The sequence below is a fragment of the Canis aureus genome, chromosome 26, assembly GCF_053574225.1.
Source record: "Canis aureus isolate CA01 chromosome 26, VMU_Caureus_v.1.0, whole genome shotgun sequence".
NCBI lineage: Eukaryota > Metazoa > Chordata > Mammalia > Carnivora > Canidae > Canis > Canis aureus.
Window position 1 is genome coordinate 40,978,889 of NC_135636.1, and position 16,850 is coordinate 40,995,738.

At 51.6% G+C, this 16,850-nt stretch overlaps 1 protein-coding gene across 2 annotated transcripts in view; it reads right to left on the bottom strand.

Annotated features, from left to right (window-relative positions):
- PREX1 (phosphatidylinositol-3,4,5-trisphosphate dependent Rac exchange factor 1) overlaps positions 1-16,850 on the bottom strand; it is a 178,523-nt gene that overhangs the window by 69,454 nt on the left and 92,219 nt on the right. The window contains exons 5-6 of one of the 2 annotated variants that reach the window (XM_077873497.1): positions 15,602-15,703; positions 6,540-6,701 (exon numbers count right to left, since the gene is read on the bottom strand). In XM_077873497.1, the coding sequence (XP_077729623.1) occupies positions 6,540-6,701; positions 15,602-15,703 (264 nt within the window). Of the gene's footprint in view, positions 1-6,539; positions 6,702-8,272; positions 8,295-15,601; positions 15,704-16,850 lie in introns of those variants that run through there. The other variant, XM_077873498.1, reaches the window with a different exon arrangement.

Consider the following 16,850-nt stretch of genomic DNA (forward strand, 5'->3'; position numbering starts at 1 on the left):
TAAGGACAGGAAGCATTATTAAGTATTATTAAGCATTCGCCAAGGTCTTCCAAGCACCTGTAGCCCTCTTGGGCATACAAGCAGGTGCTCAATAAATGCCTGCAGAGCAGGTAATAAGCACAGTGTGAACACCACCGGGGCAGGATTTTTAGAGCACTTACCCTAGCTACAGATACGGATACAGATGGAGACAATTCTCAAACTCTACATGGTCATCAATGCTAAGTGACAGGGGTGGTGGTGGCTACAATGTTAACTATACATAAACTTCACTGAACCTCCATGAGGTTCCGGGATGGGGGGAGATCAGGAACCAGGAGGACGGGACCACACAGGTCTGTCTGGAACTCAGGGAGGACCAAAGCAGGGCACAGAGCTCTCCAAGTGCTCAATGAAAGAAAGCTAGAAACATACCTGGGAGGGCACAGGATGCCAGCTAGCTGTAGTCCTCACCTGTGGCAGGAGTGGAGTTTAGTGGGCACCTAGCTATCCAACCACAGACTCTGCTTCCCAGCATCCCTTGTCAGTGTGGTCATGTGACTAAGTTATGGCCACTGTGGCCCATTTTTACAATATTCCCTTTTTTTTTTTTTAAACAAAATTCCCTTTAAAGAAAATAGCGTCCTCTCCTCTCCCTCCCTCCCCTCTTGTCACAAGCTGGAAGACAGCTGGACTGGTGGCACACACCATAGCAGGTGGTAGAGCAAGAAGTTGGAAGGAACCTGGGTCCAAAGGGAGCAGAGCTGCTCGGCCCCCAGCTTGCTCTGCTGCTGAGAAACCAACTTCTACCTCATTTATGCCATTCTCTCTCCTGTCAGCAGTCAACCACATCCTTGAACCCATACATCAGGATAAGGACCAGGCCCATCAATAAGTGGACAATGGGGTGCCCCTGACATTTAGGCCCAAGGGATACTACACAAAAGTGGGGTTCAGGGAGGCTCGTTTGACAGACCTGTAGATAAAAGGGGTAGGAGAATGAGATGTGATATTATCTTAGCCCAGAAATCAACTTGAGAAAGAGAGAGGGAGAAGTGTGTGTTCACAGAGTCTCCTTCCCCAAACATGCAACAACCAAACCAAAGGGGAGTTCATACCCCGATGACATATGCTGACTCAATTACTTCTGAGACCTAGTTAGGGGAACTGGTTCTAGAAACTCAGAAATCAGGCTTTCTGCTAACTACCCACTGCAGTCTTCCCTGCTCCATACCCACAGCCTGGCTGGGCACAGCAAACTCATCACTCAAAAATGCAGAGATCCCTCTGGGGCCCACCTGGAGTCCTGGGAAACCAATCTCCCTGTGATCAAGAGCTAGGCAGCCTAGGGCAGGAGTATGCACCCGTTTAACACAAATCACAATATGGATGCCTGCATGCTGCAGGCAGGGATCTGACTCCACACACACAGCTACTAGCAAGGTAGCGAGCCCACTGCTCCATGGCTCAGGGCTCTTGTGACAAAGAGACCCCTGGGCCTTCAGTATCCTCACAAACAGGGTGAACATGATGCTTGGGGTCATGAAGCTCTATCAGTGGCCTATGGGCCAGCTTGGGGCAGCTCCTGGAGATCACATGCCTCCCCATCTCACTCATGCCCACCCATCAGCCCTTCCAGCCTCTAAAGGGCTGCTTGTATGTGGATCTGGTACCTGGTCTGGCTGCAGGGCCTGGAACCCCGACATCACACAGGCCCACACCTGACCTCTCTGTCAACATCCAGGGACCCCAGAGAGCAGTGAACCCAGCCAGGGAAGCTGCCCCTCCACCTTGACCCAAGACCACCTAGCAAATACACTTGAAATGCCAAGGACACTTCAGGAAGATGCTCCTTCTACCTTAGCTGAGAAGCCCAGGTGGCCCTTGGACTCCCCAGAATCCTTGAACCTGGGTCAAGGTCAAGTCTGATGCTGAGGATCAGACACACAGGGAAGAGGCTGAGCACCAAGGTGTCCACCAGGCAGGACTGGAGACTTGGAGACAGTGTAGGCTCCATCCAACTGAAGCACTAACATGTGGAGAAGATGGGAAGAGCTTATCACGTGCCTGCTGCTATTCTAAGTATTTTGTATGAATCCAGTTCATCCTTACCACAACTCTCATTTTATAGGTGAAGAAACTGAGGCACAGAGCAGGGAAGCAACGTGTTCAAGGTTACACAGCTGGTCAGTGAGCAAGCTGGGACTTAAACCCAGACAGGATGGCCCCATTCCCTGACCCACCAACCTCCCTTACCCGGGGGGGGGGGGGGGGGGGGGGGGGGTTCTTAGAAGGTAATTGACAACCAGAAGGGCTTTTTAATGAGACTACTCGTCTAGAGAGAGCAGGGGTCTCCGAAGGGGAGAGACCACAGCCCCTTGGAGCACAAGGCATCCCAAGAAGGGTAGAAGAACATATGACAACTTCTGTTTATGGTCTCTCTCTCTCTCTCTTTTAATAACAACTTTATGTTTCCTCACTCCTGTTGCCTTCTGTCCCTCTGAGGGTGAGTGGTCAATTGATGGTCTCTTAAACCAGCGTTTCAAGAGCCAGCGAGACAAGTGTGCTCTATTTCCTCCTTATTAAGAACATGCATTTCTTTTTATGACTGTGAGCTTCACACAAAAGTCCATGGGGCTTGCTTCCCAAGTGTCCCTGTGTGGGAGGGTCAGCCCACACCGGGTATGAGCTGTAGCTAAAGTTGCACGATGCTTTTTCATCTTAAAAAAAAAGAAAAGAAAAGAAAAAAGAAAAAAATTTTGAGACTGAACTCCTGCTCTGCTGCCACAGCTCCTCCCGCCATTTATGGAGCGTTTACTCTGAGCCAGTGAAGCCAGCCACAGCGCTGCTGTGTTGAGTGTCATGCATGCGTCCCCTCCCAAATCCTCAAGTGACCCAAGAAGGGGGAATGCCATCATCCAGACTTTTCAGATGGAGAAACTAGAGGATAAGGGATCCCTGCAAGGGATCCCTGGGTGGCTCAGAGGTTTGGCACCTGCCTTCCGCCCAGGGCATGGTCCTGGAGTCCCAGAATCGAGTCCCACATCGGGCTCCCTGCATGGAGCCTGCTTCTCCCTCTGCCTGTGTCTCTATCTCTCTCTCTCTGTCTCTTGTGAATAAATAAATAAAATCTTTAAAAAAAAAAAAAAAGAAGAAGAAGAAGAAGAACCCCTCCCTGCAAAGGGAGCCGGCTTGTCCACTCACTTCCACGGTATTGCAACATACTGCCATTTCCATGCGCTCGGTAAATTGGATTTATGGATTAATTTATCTGGTTTTAAGTAAACCAGTCTCTCGACTAAAAAGGACAAGCAGATTACAAAGGATGGGGGCGGGGAGGAAACCAGAGATTGGAGATCAAACATATGATGCACACCCAAGCACAGCAAGAAAGCAGCCAAGGAGAGACTCTCCCTCCTTCCTAAATGAGTCCCTTGCCAGCCATATTCCAAGAGCTAGATGGCAGCCCTCTAACTAGATTGGCGAGAGGTCAGATAGAAAGATCAGTAATTATCACAGGAAGATTATCAGAAGTAAGGATCTGCAACCACCCATTCACCACAGACTAAACCCGAAATCACACTGTCCCCCGAGGCTGTAACTACAGAGAGCAAGAAGCCATTGCAAGTAGCTTCACTGTTACATGTGATTTTTTCTAGCTACGACACATTATTTTTACAAGTCATCTTGGGGATCCAACTGCATTTAAGAACCTTTCTGGGGCACTTGGCAGGCTCAGTCAGTGGGGCATGTGACTCCTGATCTTGGGGTGTGAGTTCAAGCCCCACATCGGGTGTAGAGATTACTTTTTACAAAAACTGGGGCACCCAGGTGGCTCAGTGATTGAGCGTCTGCCTTTGGCTCAGGGCATGATACCGAGCTCCCCCGATCGAGTCTCATATTGGGCTCCTAGAGGGGAGCCTGCTTCTCTCTCTAGTGTCTGTCTCTCTTTGTGTCTCATGAGTAAACAAATAAAATCTTTAAAAAAAACAAAAAAAAGATACACTTAAAACAAAAAAACAAATACTTCTCCCTACTGCACAGAAAACTATTTTACTTTTTCCAAAGAGCATTCATACTGCAGTTTTCACTTTATCCTCAGAATGACACCAGGGGATACCTTCAAGAGACAGTGTTACTCACATTAGACAACCAAGGGCAAATGGAGGCCGAGAAAGCAGGACAACCTTGCGTGATGAAGGGCAGACTAAGTTATAGGGCTGGGCCTCCAAACCAAGTCCTGTCCCTCAGTTTCCCACCCCCCGTCCAGCGGGAGTTAATAACAGCCCCTCCCCTCAGTATTGGAAACATGTAACAGAGGCTCAGTAATTGCCAGAAAGTCTTGTTCTGGCTCCTGCATTTCCTATTGCACCTAGAAACAGGGCTCAAAATAAGGGCCGCTCTCAAATTGTAGATTTTTTCAGGATCTAAAAGGGCCCCCGAAGACCCTTAGTTCTTATTTCCTCAGATCCTTCCCAGAAGCAGGCATCTAGAAATCACTTCTGCTCTGACTGCCAAATAACTTGCTCAATCCTCCTCTCCACAGGGGCCCATGTGCGAAATATCTTTTTCAGCTGGTTTCCAGGAAACTCTCCGTGTCTCCCAGAAGAACTGCTCTGTCTTCCTTTTTTGAAAATAAATATTGAGTAACTTATGTCTCCTGCTCTCTTCACCTTGGCTGCCAGGAAGCTCAAAGCCCAAACGGGCTTAAACACATCCCCTACTCTCTTGGCAACTTAGATAAGGGTGTTCACCAAAAGTGGCCGTGTGGCCCAATGGTCAATGAGATGAAAGGAGAAGTAAGTCTCTTTGGGGCTCCCCGGAAAGGTTTTTCTTCACTGAGGAGAACTGCTCCCTCTCACTGCCCTGGCCATGCCCCTGTCTCCTCCTGTTTTGGAACACGTGATGCCTGGAGCTACTGCTCTCATGGAGCCAAGAGGGGAAGGCCAGGAGGACCACAAGAGACAAAATGGGAGCCCTGACATCTTGGGGCTGAAATGAGCCCTGAGACAACATACCCTAACCAGCACACTTGAGTACCTGACAATTTGCAGCCGCAGGAAATGGAAACTAAGCTACATAATATTTTAAGCAAAAAGAAATGAGGGGCTCGCTTAATCACTGGGTGGTCTAGGGGAGCCAGGAGTCTAAACCAGGGCTCCCCGAAAACCAACAGCACTGTATACCTGGCCCACCCACCAGAAAGCCACCGCCTCTGCCCCAACTGGGGAAAGGAAGGGTCGCATACCACCTGCCCGAGCTGACGCCACAGGAGAACACCCCCCGGGGCTGCAACCAGGCCCTCGGGAGCTGCTGCCTCACTGTCAGCTGCAAAGCCATCCCTTGCCTGCTAGACACACACCACCAACAACAAACAGATGGCCCACGCCCCCCGACACCCAGGAAGCCGGAACCTGGACCCTCTGCTAATGCTACCACAGAAAGCCAAACAGGACCATGGCTGCGCTCTGCAGCAAAAAACAGCACAAGGGTGGCTGGCCTCTGTCCCACCCACCATCCAAATCCCCAGCAGCTGGGTCTGAATTCGGCCAATCATACCCCAACCCTAAACTGCACGGGGAACTAGAAACACAGCTCTTCATTCTCTGGCTTCGGCAAGAGAGGAAGTCCCAGCAGGAGGAGGATGGTACGTGGCAAGCGCTAATCCACAGGACCCGCCTCCTCCCTGAAAACAGGCTCCTGTCTGCAGCCAAACTCTCAATCTCGCACTGATACAGGGTCACATTCAGGATTCCTGAACACAGGGAAAAGAAGTGGAAATCCCAAAAGTAGCAAGCGCCAGAAAACCCAAAGGGTCTAAGCAGATGATTCAGAGAAGAATCTAGGCGTCTTTCATCTTTGCTTTTGATCCTCTGTTCCAGCTGCATTTACTCTGATATTGGTTTTTTTATTTATTTATTTAGATTTTCCCATTTCCTTCAACAGATTTGTAGGAAATCTCTAATAATCTAAGGAAGACAGGGAGGCTTAAATGAATAAATGATGCACAATGGGAAGATTTCAAGAATCCCACACCCTCGTAAGCATGACAATAGTAATACAATAGCAACACCTACCATTTATGGAGTACCTACTGTGTGCCAGGAATACATGAGGAAACAGGAGGTTCAGAGAAGTGAAGACATTTGCCTAAAGTCACCCAGCAAGGGAGTGTCAAAGCCAGGATTCTGTCCTGGAGTAGACCCTTAAGTATTACAGTGGACTTGGCATCAAAAGCTCAAAGGCCTGTGGACACCAGGCAGGTACAGCAACATGTGAAGGAGAGAGACTGGGAGGGACGGGGGGCGGTGGGCAGTGAGGAACCGGAGGCTCTAGTGGCTGCTGTCCTGGAGACTGGAGGCCCAGTGCTACCGATTTTTCAAAAGAAACCTGAAATTTAGACTTATGTGGACTTAACTAGAAAATAACTAAATTTTTTTTTTTTTTTTTACAGACACAAGGCCAAACAAAACACACACTGTAGGCTGAATCTGGTGTCCAGACCACAGTGCGCACCTGCAGCTGTGCATCCCCCGGGCCCCTGTCAAGCCCAGACACACCTCCCAGCCTTCGATGTGGGACTGCAGCTGCTCCAGTGCCTCTAGCTTCTCCATCTGCCGCTTGGTCTCGTTGATGTTAGAGCAGACGGTCTTCATGGCCTGCAGGGCACTCTGGACCGCAGGGTGGTCGGGGTGCTTGCCGGGAGTCCTCTTGGCTAGCTCCTAGGGGACAGAAGAGGACAGGAATGAGAGACATCAACCCAGAGGGAACCAGACACAGCACCTAGGCCACCCGGCCCCAAGCCAAATCCCAGCTCTGCTGCGTACAAACTGGGTGTCCTGGGGCTGGAGAATATCACTGATTCATTCATTCACTCATTCATTCAGTAAACATGCCCTGAGCACCTGCTTCATGGAACGGCAGTGTTCTAGGGCACAGGGACAAATCTGTCAACCAAACAGGGAAATTCCTCAGCTGGTGGGTGTGACATTCTAGTAAAGGAGATGGGCCAAAATCAGGAAAAATCACATAAATAACATAATGTCAGGCAGCAATACTACTTTGAAAGCAAATCTGAATGACAGGCTCTAGGCTCTAAGGTCTTGAGAAGGGGGGTGTTCTTTCTTTTTATTTTAAAGATTTATTATTTGAGAGAGAAAGAGAGAGCACGAGCAAAGGGAAGGGGAGAAGCAGACTCCTGCTGAGCAGGGAACCTGACGTGGGGCTCAATCCTAGGACCTCAAGATCATGACCCGAGCCGAAGGCAGATGTTTAACCCACTGAGCCACCCAGGTGCCCCGGGAGGTGGTCTTTCAAATGGGGAGGTCAGGGAAGGCCTCCTGGAGGAGGTGACATCTGAACGGAGACTCTGGATAAAGCAAGGGAGGGAGTCCTGCAAAAACCTTGGCGAAGAGTGTGCCAGACTGAGTGTGCCAGCAGATACAAAGGTGGGAATGTATAAGGCATTGAATGAGGGACAGCCAGGAAGTGGCATGGTGGGGAGATAGTACCTGAGAAAGAAAAAGAGAGAGAAACAGACAGATCCGGAGGTCAGAGAGAAGGCCACAGATGCTGAGCCCACTCAGCCCCAGTCTTCATCTGTAGGGGAGGTACAAGAAACACCTCCACTCCCACAGGGGCCAGATGGACCGTGTAAAGTGGCCAGTCTGGGCCGGCCCTCCCCTAAGCCTTCCCCCAGGCCCTCCCACCCCTGCCACCAGCGCAGGCCTGGGCCGTGCTAAGGCCAAGCTCGTGTTGTCACCGAAGGGCTTTAGCCGCGTGGCAAGCATAATGAGAGAGAAACAGGAGGGAGAAACCGGCAGGACCTTAAGATTGCAGGGCAGATTTCCTAGCTGATGAGAGAAATTTCCTCGACCATCTGACCCAAACATGCCCAATGGTTCCAGTATCTCCCCAGTTCTCTGCCCCCCCGAAAATCACAGACGTGGCGCCATGACATGCCACATGCAGGTGCCAGGGCTGGCCCCGCCCCTCCGTAGCTAGGTGACCTTGGGCCAGTCGCCCTCCCAGCTGAAAAGGAGGGATAAGGAGGACCATGGTGAGGGGGAAGAGGGGGAGGATGGTGGCAGTGGTGAGCACCCACTCGGCCCTTCCTCTGTGTTTGTGAGGGAGGATCCACTATTATCCTCTTCAACAGATAAGGAGGTTGAGACAGAGTCACCCAAGGCTCCCAGAAAGTCAAAGGAGGAGCTGGGCGTGAGCCTGGCCGTCTGGTTCTGTCCACGGTCACAGTGAATCCCAGGCTCCAGGACGTCCGCGGGAAAGTTCCTACCTGGGAAGCACTGAGTCTCTGCTAGCCATCGTCCATCTGCTGTCTGACGACACGTGCTGGCTGTGACAGCGGGGACCATCTGCCACGCCAGGGTGTCGTTCTGAGCACTCCGGGCAGAAAACCAAGGCCAGGACGGCCCTCCTCCATCCACTTCATTTCTGCCCGGCCTGAAAATGAACAGCCTCTCCTCCATGGGACACAGCCGCACAGTCCTGAGGCCCAGATGTTCTGCAACCTCAGGACCCTGAGAGTTTACTGAGCACCTGCCACGCTCTGGGGCCACAGCAAAAGGGAAGCGAGGGATGGGGACGTGGAGCCTGGGCTCTGGCAGAAGGGGCTCCCACAGGGGAACAGGACCTGACAACAGCCCCGGGGTGGGGGTGGGGGTGGGGGTGGATGCCACCCAGATCCACCAGCCAAGGGAAAGGAGGGTGTGATCCGCAGCTTTGACAAAAGGAGGTGCAAGCAGGCTCCCCAACCGAGGCAGCGCCCGAGGCCACTGCCGCTCACCACACAGGAAAGAAGCTGAACGTGCGCTGGGTGTCAGAGCAGCTGCGGGCAAGGTGTCAGTGCTCAGCCCGACAGGCAGGATGGAGGTGGGCGCTGCGGCTGGGGAGTGCGGCGACGGGGGCACACCGGGAGAACTCTGACTTCCTGTGCCTTCACGGCAAGATGCTGACAACCAATGCCAGCTCATTTCATAACATCAGAGTCAGAGAAGAACTCCAAAGGAATGAACCAAAGCATCCAGTAGAAAATGGGCAAATGATAAGAAGGGGCAACTCTCATGCAAAGAACCCCTCCCACCCTCCCCCACCACCCTCTCCTCCTTGGACCCCACCCCCACTCCCTCCCCACTCAGAGTCCACACACAGCCAGACGTTGTCGGAACAAGATGAGGCCCTGTTCCTCTCCTGCTCAGAACCTTCCTGAGGCACCCACAACACTCAGAGGACAAAGACCCCACAACGGCCCACAAGGCCCTGCCTATCTGGCCCCACCACCTCTCTGACCTCACTCCTGCACTCTCGCCCTCAGACCCTCCTCTGGCCACTTCACTGTTTCTCAGGCATAGCCCTACCCCAGGGCCTTTGCACTGGCTGTTCCCTCTACTTGGCCGACTCTTCCCCCAGGTTCCCATACGGCCCCCCTCCTCACCTCCTCCAGGTCTTTGCTCAAAATGCCAACTTCTCAGTCCATCACTCCTGGCCTTTACCAACGCTCTTCGTCTGAGATATTTTTCCTCCACGGTACCTATGCCAACTCTACAAGTATATCCGTTTCCCATTCGTCCACCCATTGTCTGTCTCTCCCGGCAGAACCCCAGTCCCATGGAGGTAGGGCTCTGGGCCATTTTGTTCACTTTGTATCTCCAGCACCTAGGACAACGCCTTCCACAAAACAGCTGCTCAATAGTTGGGGAGTAACCGAATGGCCTCCAAAACCCCTGACACTGCAGCACCAACCGTAGCTCTCTCCTGGAGGGAATCAGGAAGACTCGAGGGATTTGTGAAGAAGAGAACATTCTCACTATGGGATGCGCTGCTTTCCAGTGCTGCATGTCCCAAATCTGGGGACACCACTCCCAGCCATCCCCTCGCACCAAGAATTGATGCCAACAGCTCCTCAGGGATGGACCCGGTCCGTCCGCAGGAGCACCACACCCCCAGTGGCCAGGGAGACAGAAGTAACAACTGAATGACGAGGTCTTCACCTGAGTGTGGGCGACAGCTGCATCACCCGCAGACAGATGTAGGAGGTGCAGGGCACGTCGAAGACTCTGCAGGGCCCCAAGGCTGAACCCCAAGTGGCCATTCTGCAAAAAGCATCCCTGACACAAACCCACTAGAGCAGCAGTCCCCAGCAGACGGCTCCCAGGACATGCCCCATTTGGCCCCAGGATCTTTGATAAGTTATGAACCAAGCAGACATTTGGAAATCAGGAGCTTTCACTTAAAAGTCCCCAATTTCTAGATCTAGAAATAGCTGGCAACACTAGGGTGGCATTTCCATAGTCATTCAGTGGTAACTGGGCAGGAGCGATGGGCACCTACTATGTGCCAGGCACTGTTATGGGCACTGGAGGAACAGCAACAAGCGGAACAGGCCCAAGCCCCTGCCCTAGCCAAGCTGACATCCTAACGAGGATTCAGAAAATCAATCTGTACACCACGAGTTACAGGACAGAATGTGAGTGAGGGAAAGGGGTTGTGAAGAAAAATAACAGGGTGCGGGGACCGACCATGGCAGAGGCATTTCTGCTATAACTGGGTTGGTCAGGCAAGGCCTCTCTGAGGAGGGGACAACGAGCAACAGAGGCCTGACAAGATCAGAGAGTGAGCCTCAGGTTATCTACGGTAATGATGTCTCAAAAGAAAGAGCAAGTGCAAAGGCCCTGGGGCAGGAACCTGTTTGTTGTGTTCAGAGGATGGCAAGGAGACAAGGGTGGCTGGAGCAGAGGCGAGGGGTGATCAGAGGAGAAGCAGCAGAGGAGATCAGAAAGAAACAACTATGTGGCACCTTCTAGGTGACAGTGATGAAGAATCTGGATTTCGATCTGAGTGAGAGCGAGCTGCCGGAAGGTTCTAAGTGAAGAAGTGCCTGAACTGGCTTAGGATTAGCTGCTGAGTTGAAAAGAGACTGCGAAGGACACGGCAGAGGCAGGAAGACCCAGTGGGGGCTGTGGCAGGGACCCGGGAGCAAAGCGGAGTGAAGCAGCTACAAGGTCTAGACATGGGATAGACTCCAAAGGCAGAGCCAACAGGACCTCCTGAGAGACTGGATGGAGGGTGAGCCAGAGGCAGCTTGGGTCTGGCTTGAGCAACCAGAAAGGACAGGCCATTTATGGAAACGGGGACAAAGGGGCGGCGGGGAGAGGAGCCCAGTCTAGGGAAAGGGGAGGGCCAAGCATCTGGTTTTGGACATGTTAGGTAGGAGAGGCCCGTCTGACATCCCAGTGGGGAGGCTGAGTGCACAGGAGAACAAGTCTCCAGCTTGGGAGCCAGGTCCAGGTTGCAGGTTGGACACAGAGATGGGGTTTAAAGTCATGGGAATGCCCACAAAAAAATGTCCACACTCATGTTCATAGCAGCATTATTCATAATAGCCAGAAAGTGGAAAGAACCCAAAGGTCCGTCAAGCAATGAACAGATAAACAAAATGTGGTTCCCTACGACGGAGTAGTATTCATCCATAAAAAGGAATGAAGCTCTGATCTGCACTGCAACTGAGGATGAGCCTGGAAAGCACTGTGCTAAATGAAAGAGGCCAGATATGAAAGGTTACATATCATATGATCCCATCCATGTGGAAGGTCCTGGACAGGCAAATCCCAGAGACAGGAAGTGGCTGAGTGGTTGCCAGGGGCTGGGGCAGGAGGGAAAAGCCCCAATGACTGCTGATGGGTCTGGAGTTTCTCCTGACAGTGAGGAAAATTCTCTAAAATTACGAGGATGAAGGTTCCACGATGTTTGAACATATATATACATAATTTTTTTTTAAAGGCCACAAGGTGGATGGAGCAAGTCTAGAGAGAGAACCTCCTATGCTGAGGTCCAGACGTGGAACCAGCGAAGGAGACTGCAGGGAAGGGGCCAAGGATGTAGGAAGCAAAGGAGAAACAGAGGGGCTGGAGTGGACAGATGTGCCCGTCCAATCTGCCCCCCACCTGCCTCGTCCCACTTCCGTTAGGTACCAGGCCCTCATGGGGCCCAGTATGACCAGAGCCTAAAGGGGCAGGGGCTGTCACGTGTGCCACTGCGTGTCCTGAGCCGCGCCAACCGCTAGTGCGCAGCAAGTGGCCCAAAGAGATCTGTGCATCACCAGGAAGCAACCCAAAGGGACCGTGACAGCCAGCCTCCCCTCAGGCACTTGTCACTGGAGCACCAGCGGCATTACCCCAAACCTGAATCATTTCCCTGGAAACGCTGATGGAAAACTCAACAAAGCCTAAAAATGCCAACTGTCTATCCTGAGCCTGGGCCGAAGGCTGAGATAGAATGTTCCGGCTATTCTTAGGCAATGTTCAAGTTCAGCTTTTTGGGGCCATTCCCAATGAGGCTTTCATTCTTGCCTCTTCTCTCTTCCCACCCGGGCCCCTTGACCCTGTTCGCCTACTGGATTCGGAGTTCAGCTCCAACAGGGGGATCAGAGGGCCACGGGGACATCTGCGAGGGCAGCAGAGCTGCAGGGGCCGGGGTGGGGGAGGCCTGAGGGTTTGGGCTCATGGTATCGTCTTTTCAAATTGTCTGGAAAATGTGACAGGAAGGAGGAACCCAGGAGGGGCACAAAGAGTCGCCCTCGGCTCCAGCTGTGCTCTGATGCGAATGTTCCAGCTGTGGGTGCCAAAGGCCAGGACACGGAGCAAGCCCGTCAGGCGGGGAGCATGGCACGTCCCCACAGGAATCCAAGGCCCTTCTGGCTGGTCCCCCCGGTGCTATCTGAGCTCCCGATAAACACAGCTGGAGACTGAGGAAACCGGACAAGTAAACAGCCATTTGGTCAGGAGAGCAAACCCACAGCCTGGCTTCGTCACTGTTTCCTGTGGGCAGTTCCTCTCCCACTGGTTGCCGGCCAGTTCTGTTCTTCTCTGTCTGTTCTCCTGGGAATCCAGAGCCCACAAGTCCCACCAGGCCGAACTGTGGCCCCCCGAACTGTGGGGCTGACCCACCCACACACGTGCGCCCAGGTCCAGCTCCACAAGCTGTTAAAACATGTTATGGAAACTGCCACTCCAAGCACCTGCTGAGACTCCGGGCTTTTCCAAGCTCCAGAAACCAAAGGGTTAACACCTGGGGAGGCATGGCTGGATTGTGAACCTAGAGCTGGCATTTCTTCTAATGGATCAAATGTTCAAGGTGTGAAAACCCAGGAAAGAAAGAGCAGCCACTGGGATCCCTGGGTGGCGCAGCAGTTTGGTGCCTGCCTTTGGCCCAGGGCGCGATCCTGGAGACCGGGGATCAAATCCCACGTCAGGCTCCCGGTGCATGGAGCCTGCTTCTCCCTCTGCCTGTGTCTCTGCCTCACTCTCTCTCTCTCTGTGACTATCATAAATAAATAAAAATTAAAAAAAAAAAAAAAGAGAGAGAGAGCAGCCACTGAGCCACAAAACACAAGACCACTGACCTTCCCAGACCCCCACCTAAGGAACTGAGGAGGTCAGCATCCCCAAAACCCAAGGACTTTGGCAGCTTGACGCCCCAAAGTGCTTACCTGGCAGCAGAGCTTAATGGTCAGAGGGTGGGCCTCTGGAATGGGCTCAAATCAGGGCTCCTACTACTTAACCTAACATGTGGCTGTAAACAGGCCACTTCATCTGTGCCTCGGTCTCTCCAACAGGGCTAATCACAGTGCTTCCCTCATCCAGTTGTTCTAAGAATTAAGCGAATAAATGTTCAATCATCGTAACAACCCTATCTGTAATCATACAAACCCCATGCCACAGATGAGAAACTGAGGCAGATGGAAGTGACCCGCCCAAGGTCAGGTAGCTAGTAAATGGCAAGGCCAGAATTCAAACTCAAGCAGCCTCTGGCTGCGGAGCCTGGCTCTCATCCAGGGATCAGCAGACTTTTTCTGTAAACAGCCAAATAATAAATATTTTAGGTTCTGGTGGCTACATCCGGTCTCTGTCACATACTCTTCCTTGTTTGTTTTTTGGGATTTCTTCTTTTTTTCTTTAAACAATGCTTTAAAAAATGTAAACATCATTCATAGCTCATGTGTCGTGCAAAAACAGGCCATGGGCTAGATCTATCTGGCTCATGGGCCACGGTGTTGCCAACTCCTGCCCTAAACACTACAGAAGACTACCTCTTAAATGCTAATTACCAGTTCAGGTTTGGAAAACACCCCAAAACACATCAAATGAAGCACTTTGGTAAGTCTAATTTGATCCACAGGCCACCAGTTCTACCAAGCAAGTTCTACCAGGAGCTTCTTCTGCACCCAGGTGAAGAGCTAGCTACACACAGCATTTCAAACACGTGTCTGGGGGTCAAAGAACCACCACAGACAGTCCTTTTGAGACCCCAGGGACAGACAAACAGTAGCAGGCCAGAGGAGGTGCAGAGAGAACTTTGTCCCACTGACCACAGCTGCACACATTAGAGGCCTATGTCCACAGATAGAGCTGATGGCCCCAGAGAGGGTCTGGTCCAGCTCACAGACCCAAGGGTCACCCACCTTGTCCAATAGAAAGTCAAGCTCAAGAATGCCCTAGTAATCCTCCCCTCTCCTCTGCCTTCCAGGTCACGGAACAAGGATGCGTGTGGCCCCAGTGACAGGTGCATGATTGAGGCACCACCAGCCAAATTAATCCACCAGCAGGGACCCCAAAGAACAGCTGTCAGATGCAAGGCCTTCAGGATGGAGCCAGGGCAGGCTTGGGCCAATAGCCACCATTTCCAAGCACTGAAAACCCTGGGTGTAGAGCGGAAAATGGTGGCAGAGCCATCCACCCAGCTGGGGATCTGCCCCGAGGCCAACTCTGAAGCTGAGAATTGAGACTTCTGGGGTCGCCGCACAAGCAGCAAATCTTCCCCTGGTCTGGCCTACCGAGATGAAATCAAAGATGAAGACAGCAGGTGTGTGGACCACTCAGCAGGCCCAACCTCTTCCATAAATAGCCAGATTGTGATGAGGAGGTCCTGCATCCTCCACCCATGGGCTCTTGGCCTATGGGATGTGATTGGTTGGAGGCTGGAGTACATGACATAAGTCTGCCTTGATTAGAGCTCATTCACTCAGTGTGATTCGGTCAGGCATGGAGCAGATAACCCTGATACCAGCCAATGAGAACGTAATGCTGCCCAGTTCACTGCACTGGACCATGTCTCAACCAGAGTCCAACACTGCCCAGCTCCTAGCCACTGGGGTAAAGTGCAAGTCTGAGCAGGTGGGAGGAGGATAGATGGCATAAGCAAAGGCTTCATGTAATTGGTTCAAATTAATCCATATGACTCAGGCCCAAACCATTCAGAACATCATATTCTTCTAGCCACAGATGACCAAAGCCTGAGTGACTCTCAGGACTTATGTCAGAGCTACTAGAAAAGAGGTTCATGCTTTCCCACTGCCCTTGAATTTGAGGAGGTGCGTAGTCAGAGAAACACAGTCATTGGCTACCACACTGAATATAAAGCCCAACAGTGGAAAGCAGAACTGAACACAAAGAGGCAGGGTCCTGGTAGGATCCAGTCCGGCCCAAACCAGTGCAGTCCCTACCCGTCTCAGCTACTTGAATCAACAAATTTTACTTTGTGAGTAAGTCAGTCAGAGCTGGGATTTGTCACCTCAAATGCAGAGAAAGGAGTTGGGTGAATGTCTCACCTTGAGGAGGAGGGGGTACTTGCAGATCCTCTGAATTGGAGATAGCAGATAGCCCTCCAAAGGGATGTCCGTGGTCTTCCGGCCTCCCAGAAGCATGCAACTCTGCAAAGGGACACAAGACCTTCATTAAAACTCGCCAGGAATGGCAAAGGGATTTGGCCACCTTCTCAATAAGCATAGGAAGCACTCTCAAAACATGGCTACAGACTTTGGAAGCATTTAGCAACACCTAGAGGAGATGGAGGTATGCATATCTATAACCCAGCACAAAGCCTACCTAGATCAGGACCTGGCAACCTTGGTCCCTAGGCCACATCCCACCCACTCCCTTCGGGAATCAAGGTTTCACTAGAATCCAGCCATGTCCATTTGTTTACACACCTGCAGGTTGTAAGGTTGCTTCCAAACTACCATTGCGGAGCGGAGTGGTCCTAACAGACACTGTATAAAAAAAGTTTACTAATTCCTGATCTACTGAAACTCTCACACATACGCACCAGGACCCAAACTACCTCATTTGGAAGGGCAAAAAATGAAATGCGACCTGAAAAGCCACCAGATGAAGAACAGAAAGGTACACCTATAGGTTTATATGTTGCCACGCTACATGGCGGTGAGAATGGGGACCTGACACTGTGCACAGCAACACGGACAGGCTGCAAAAACAAAAGGATGTGTGTGCTATGAACCCGTTTATATGATGCTTTTAAAAACACACAAAACAAAACCAGGCATTGTTTGTGGAGAACACATCTGTAGTAAAATACAAAGGCAGGGATGGAAGAAAAATAAACCAAATGTTAATGGGAGTTAGCTACCCCTGCAGAGGGAGGGGAACAGGGCTTGGAAGGTGAACTGAGTCCCCCACCATAACCCCTCATGGTCCTGTCCTGGGGCTCACTATGCACCCAATATACACACATGCATGAAGGAATGAAGGGAAAAAGTGAAGAATGAGCAAACTGCCAGCATAGCCCACAGTCCCAGCCTCCCTCCTCAACACCATGCTGGCAGACTACAAATGAAACAGGAGCTTCTGGGGAAAAGAATCCTCATCTTAACACTCATTCATTCATTCACTCACTCATTCTGCAAATATACATTGTGTGCTTACTATGAGCTGGGAACAGTTCCAAGCACTGGGGAACCTGCCCAACAAAGCAAATTCCCTGCTTATACTCAAGTGAGAACATTAAGCCTGTGCTTACCACGTGCTAGGCCCTGTGCCTTATGCTTTGCCTATATAAAG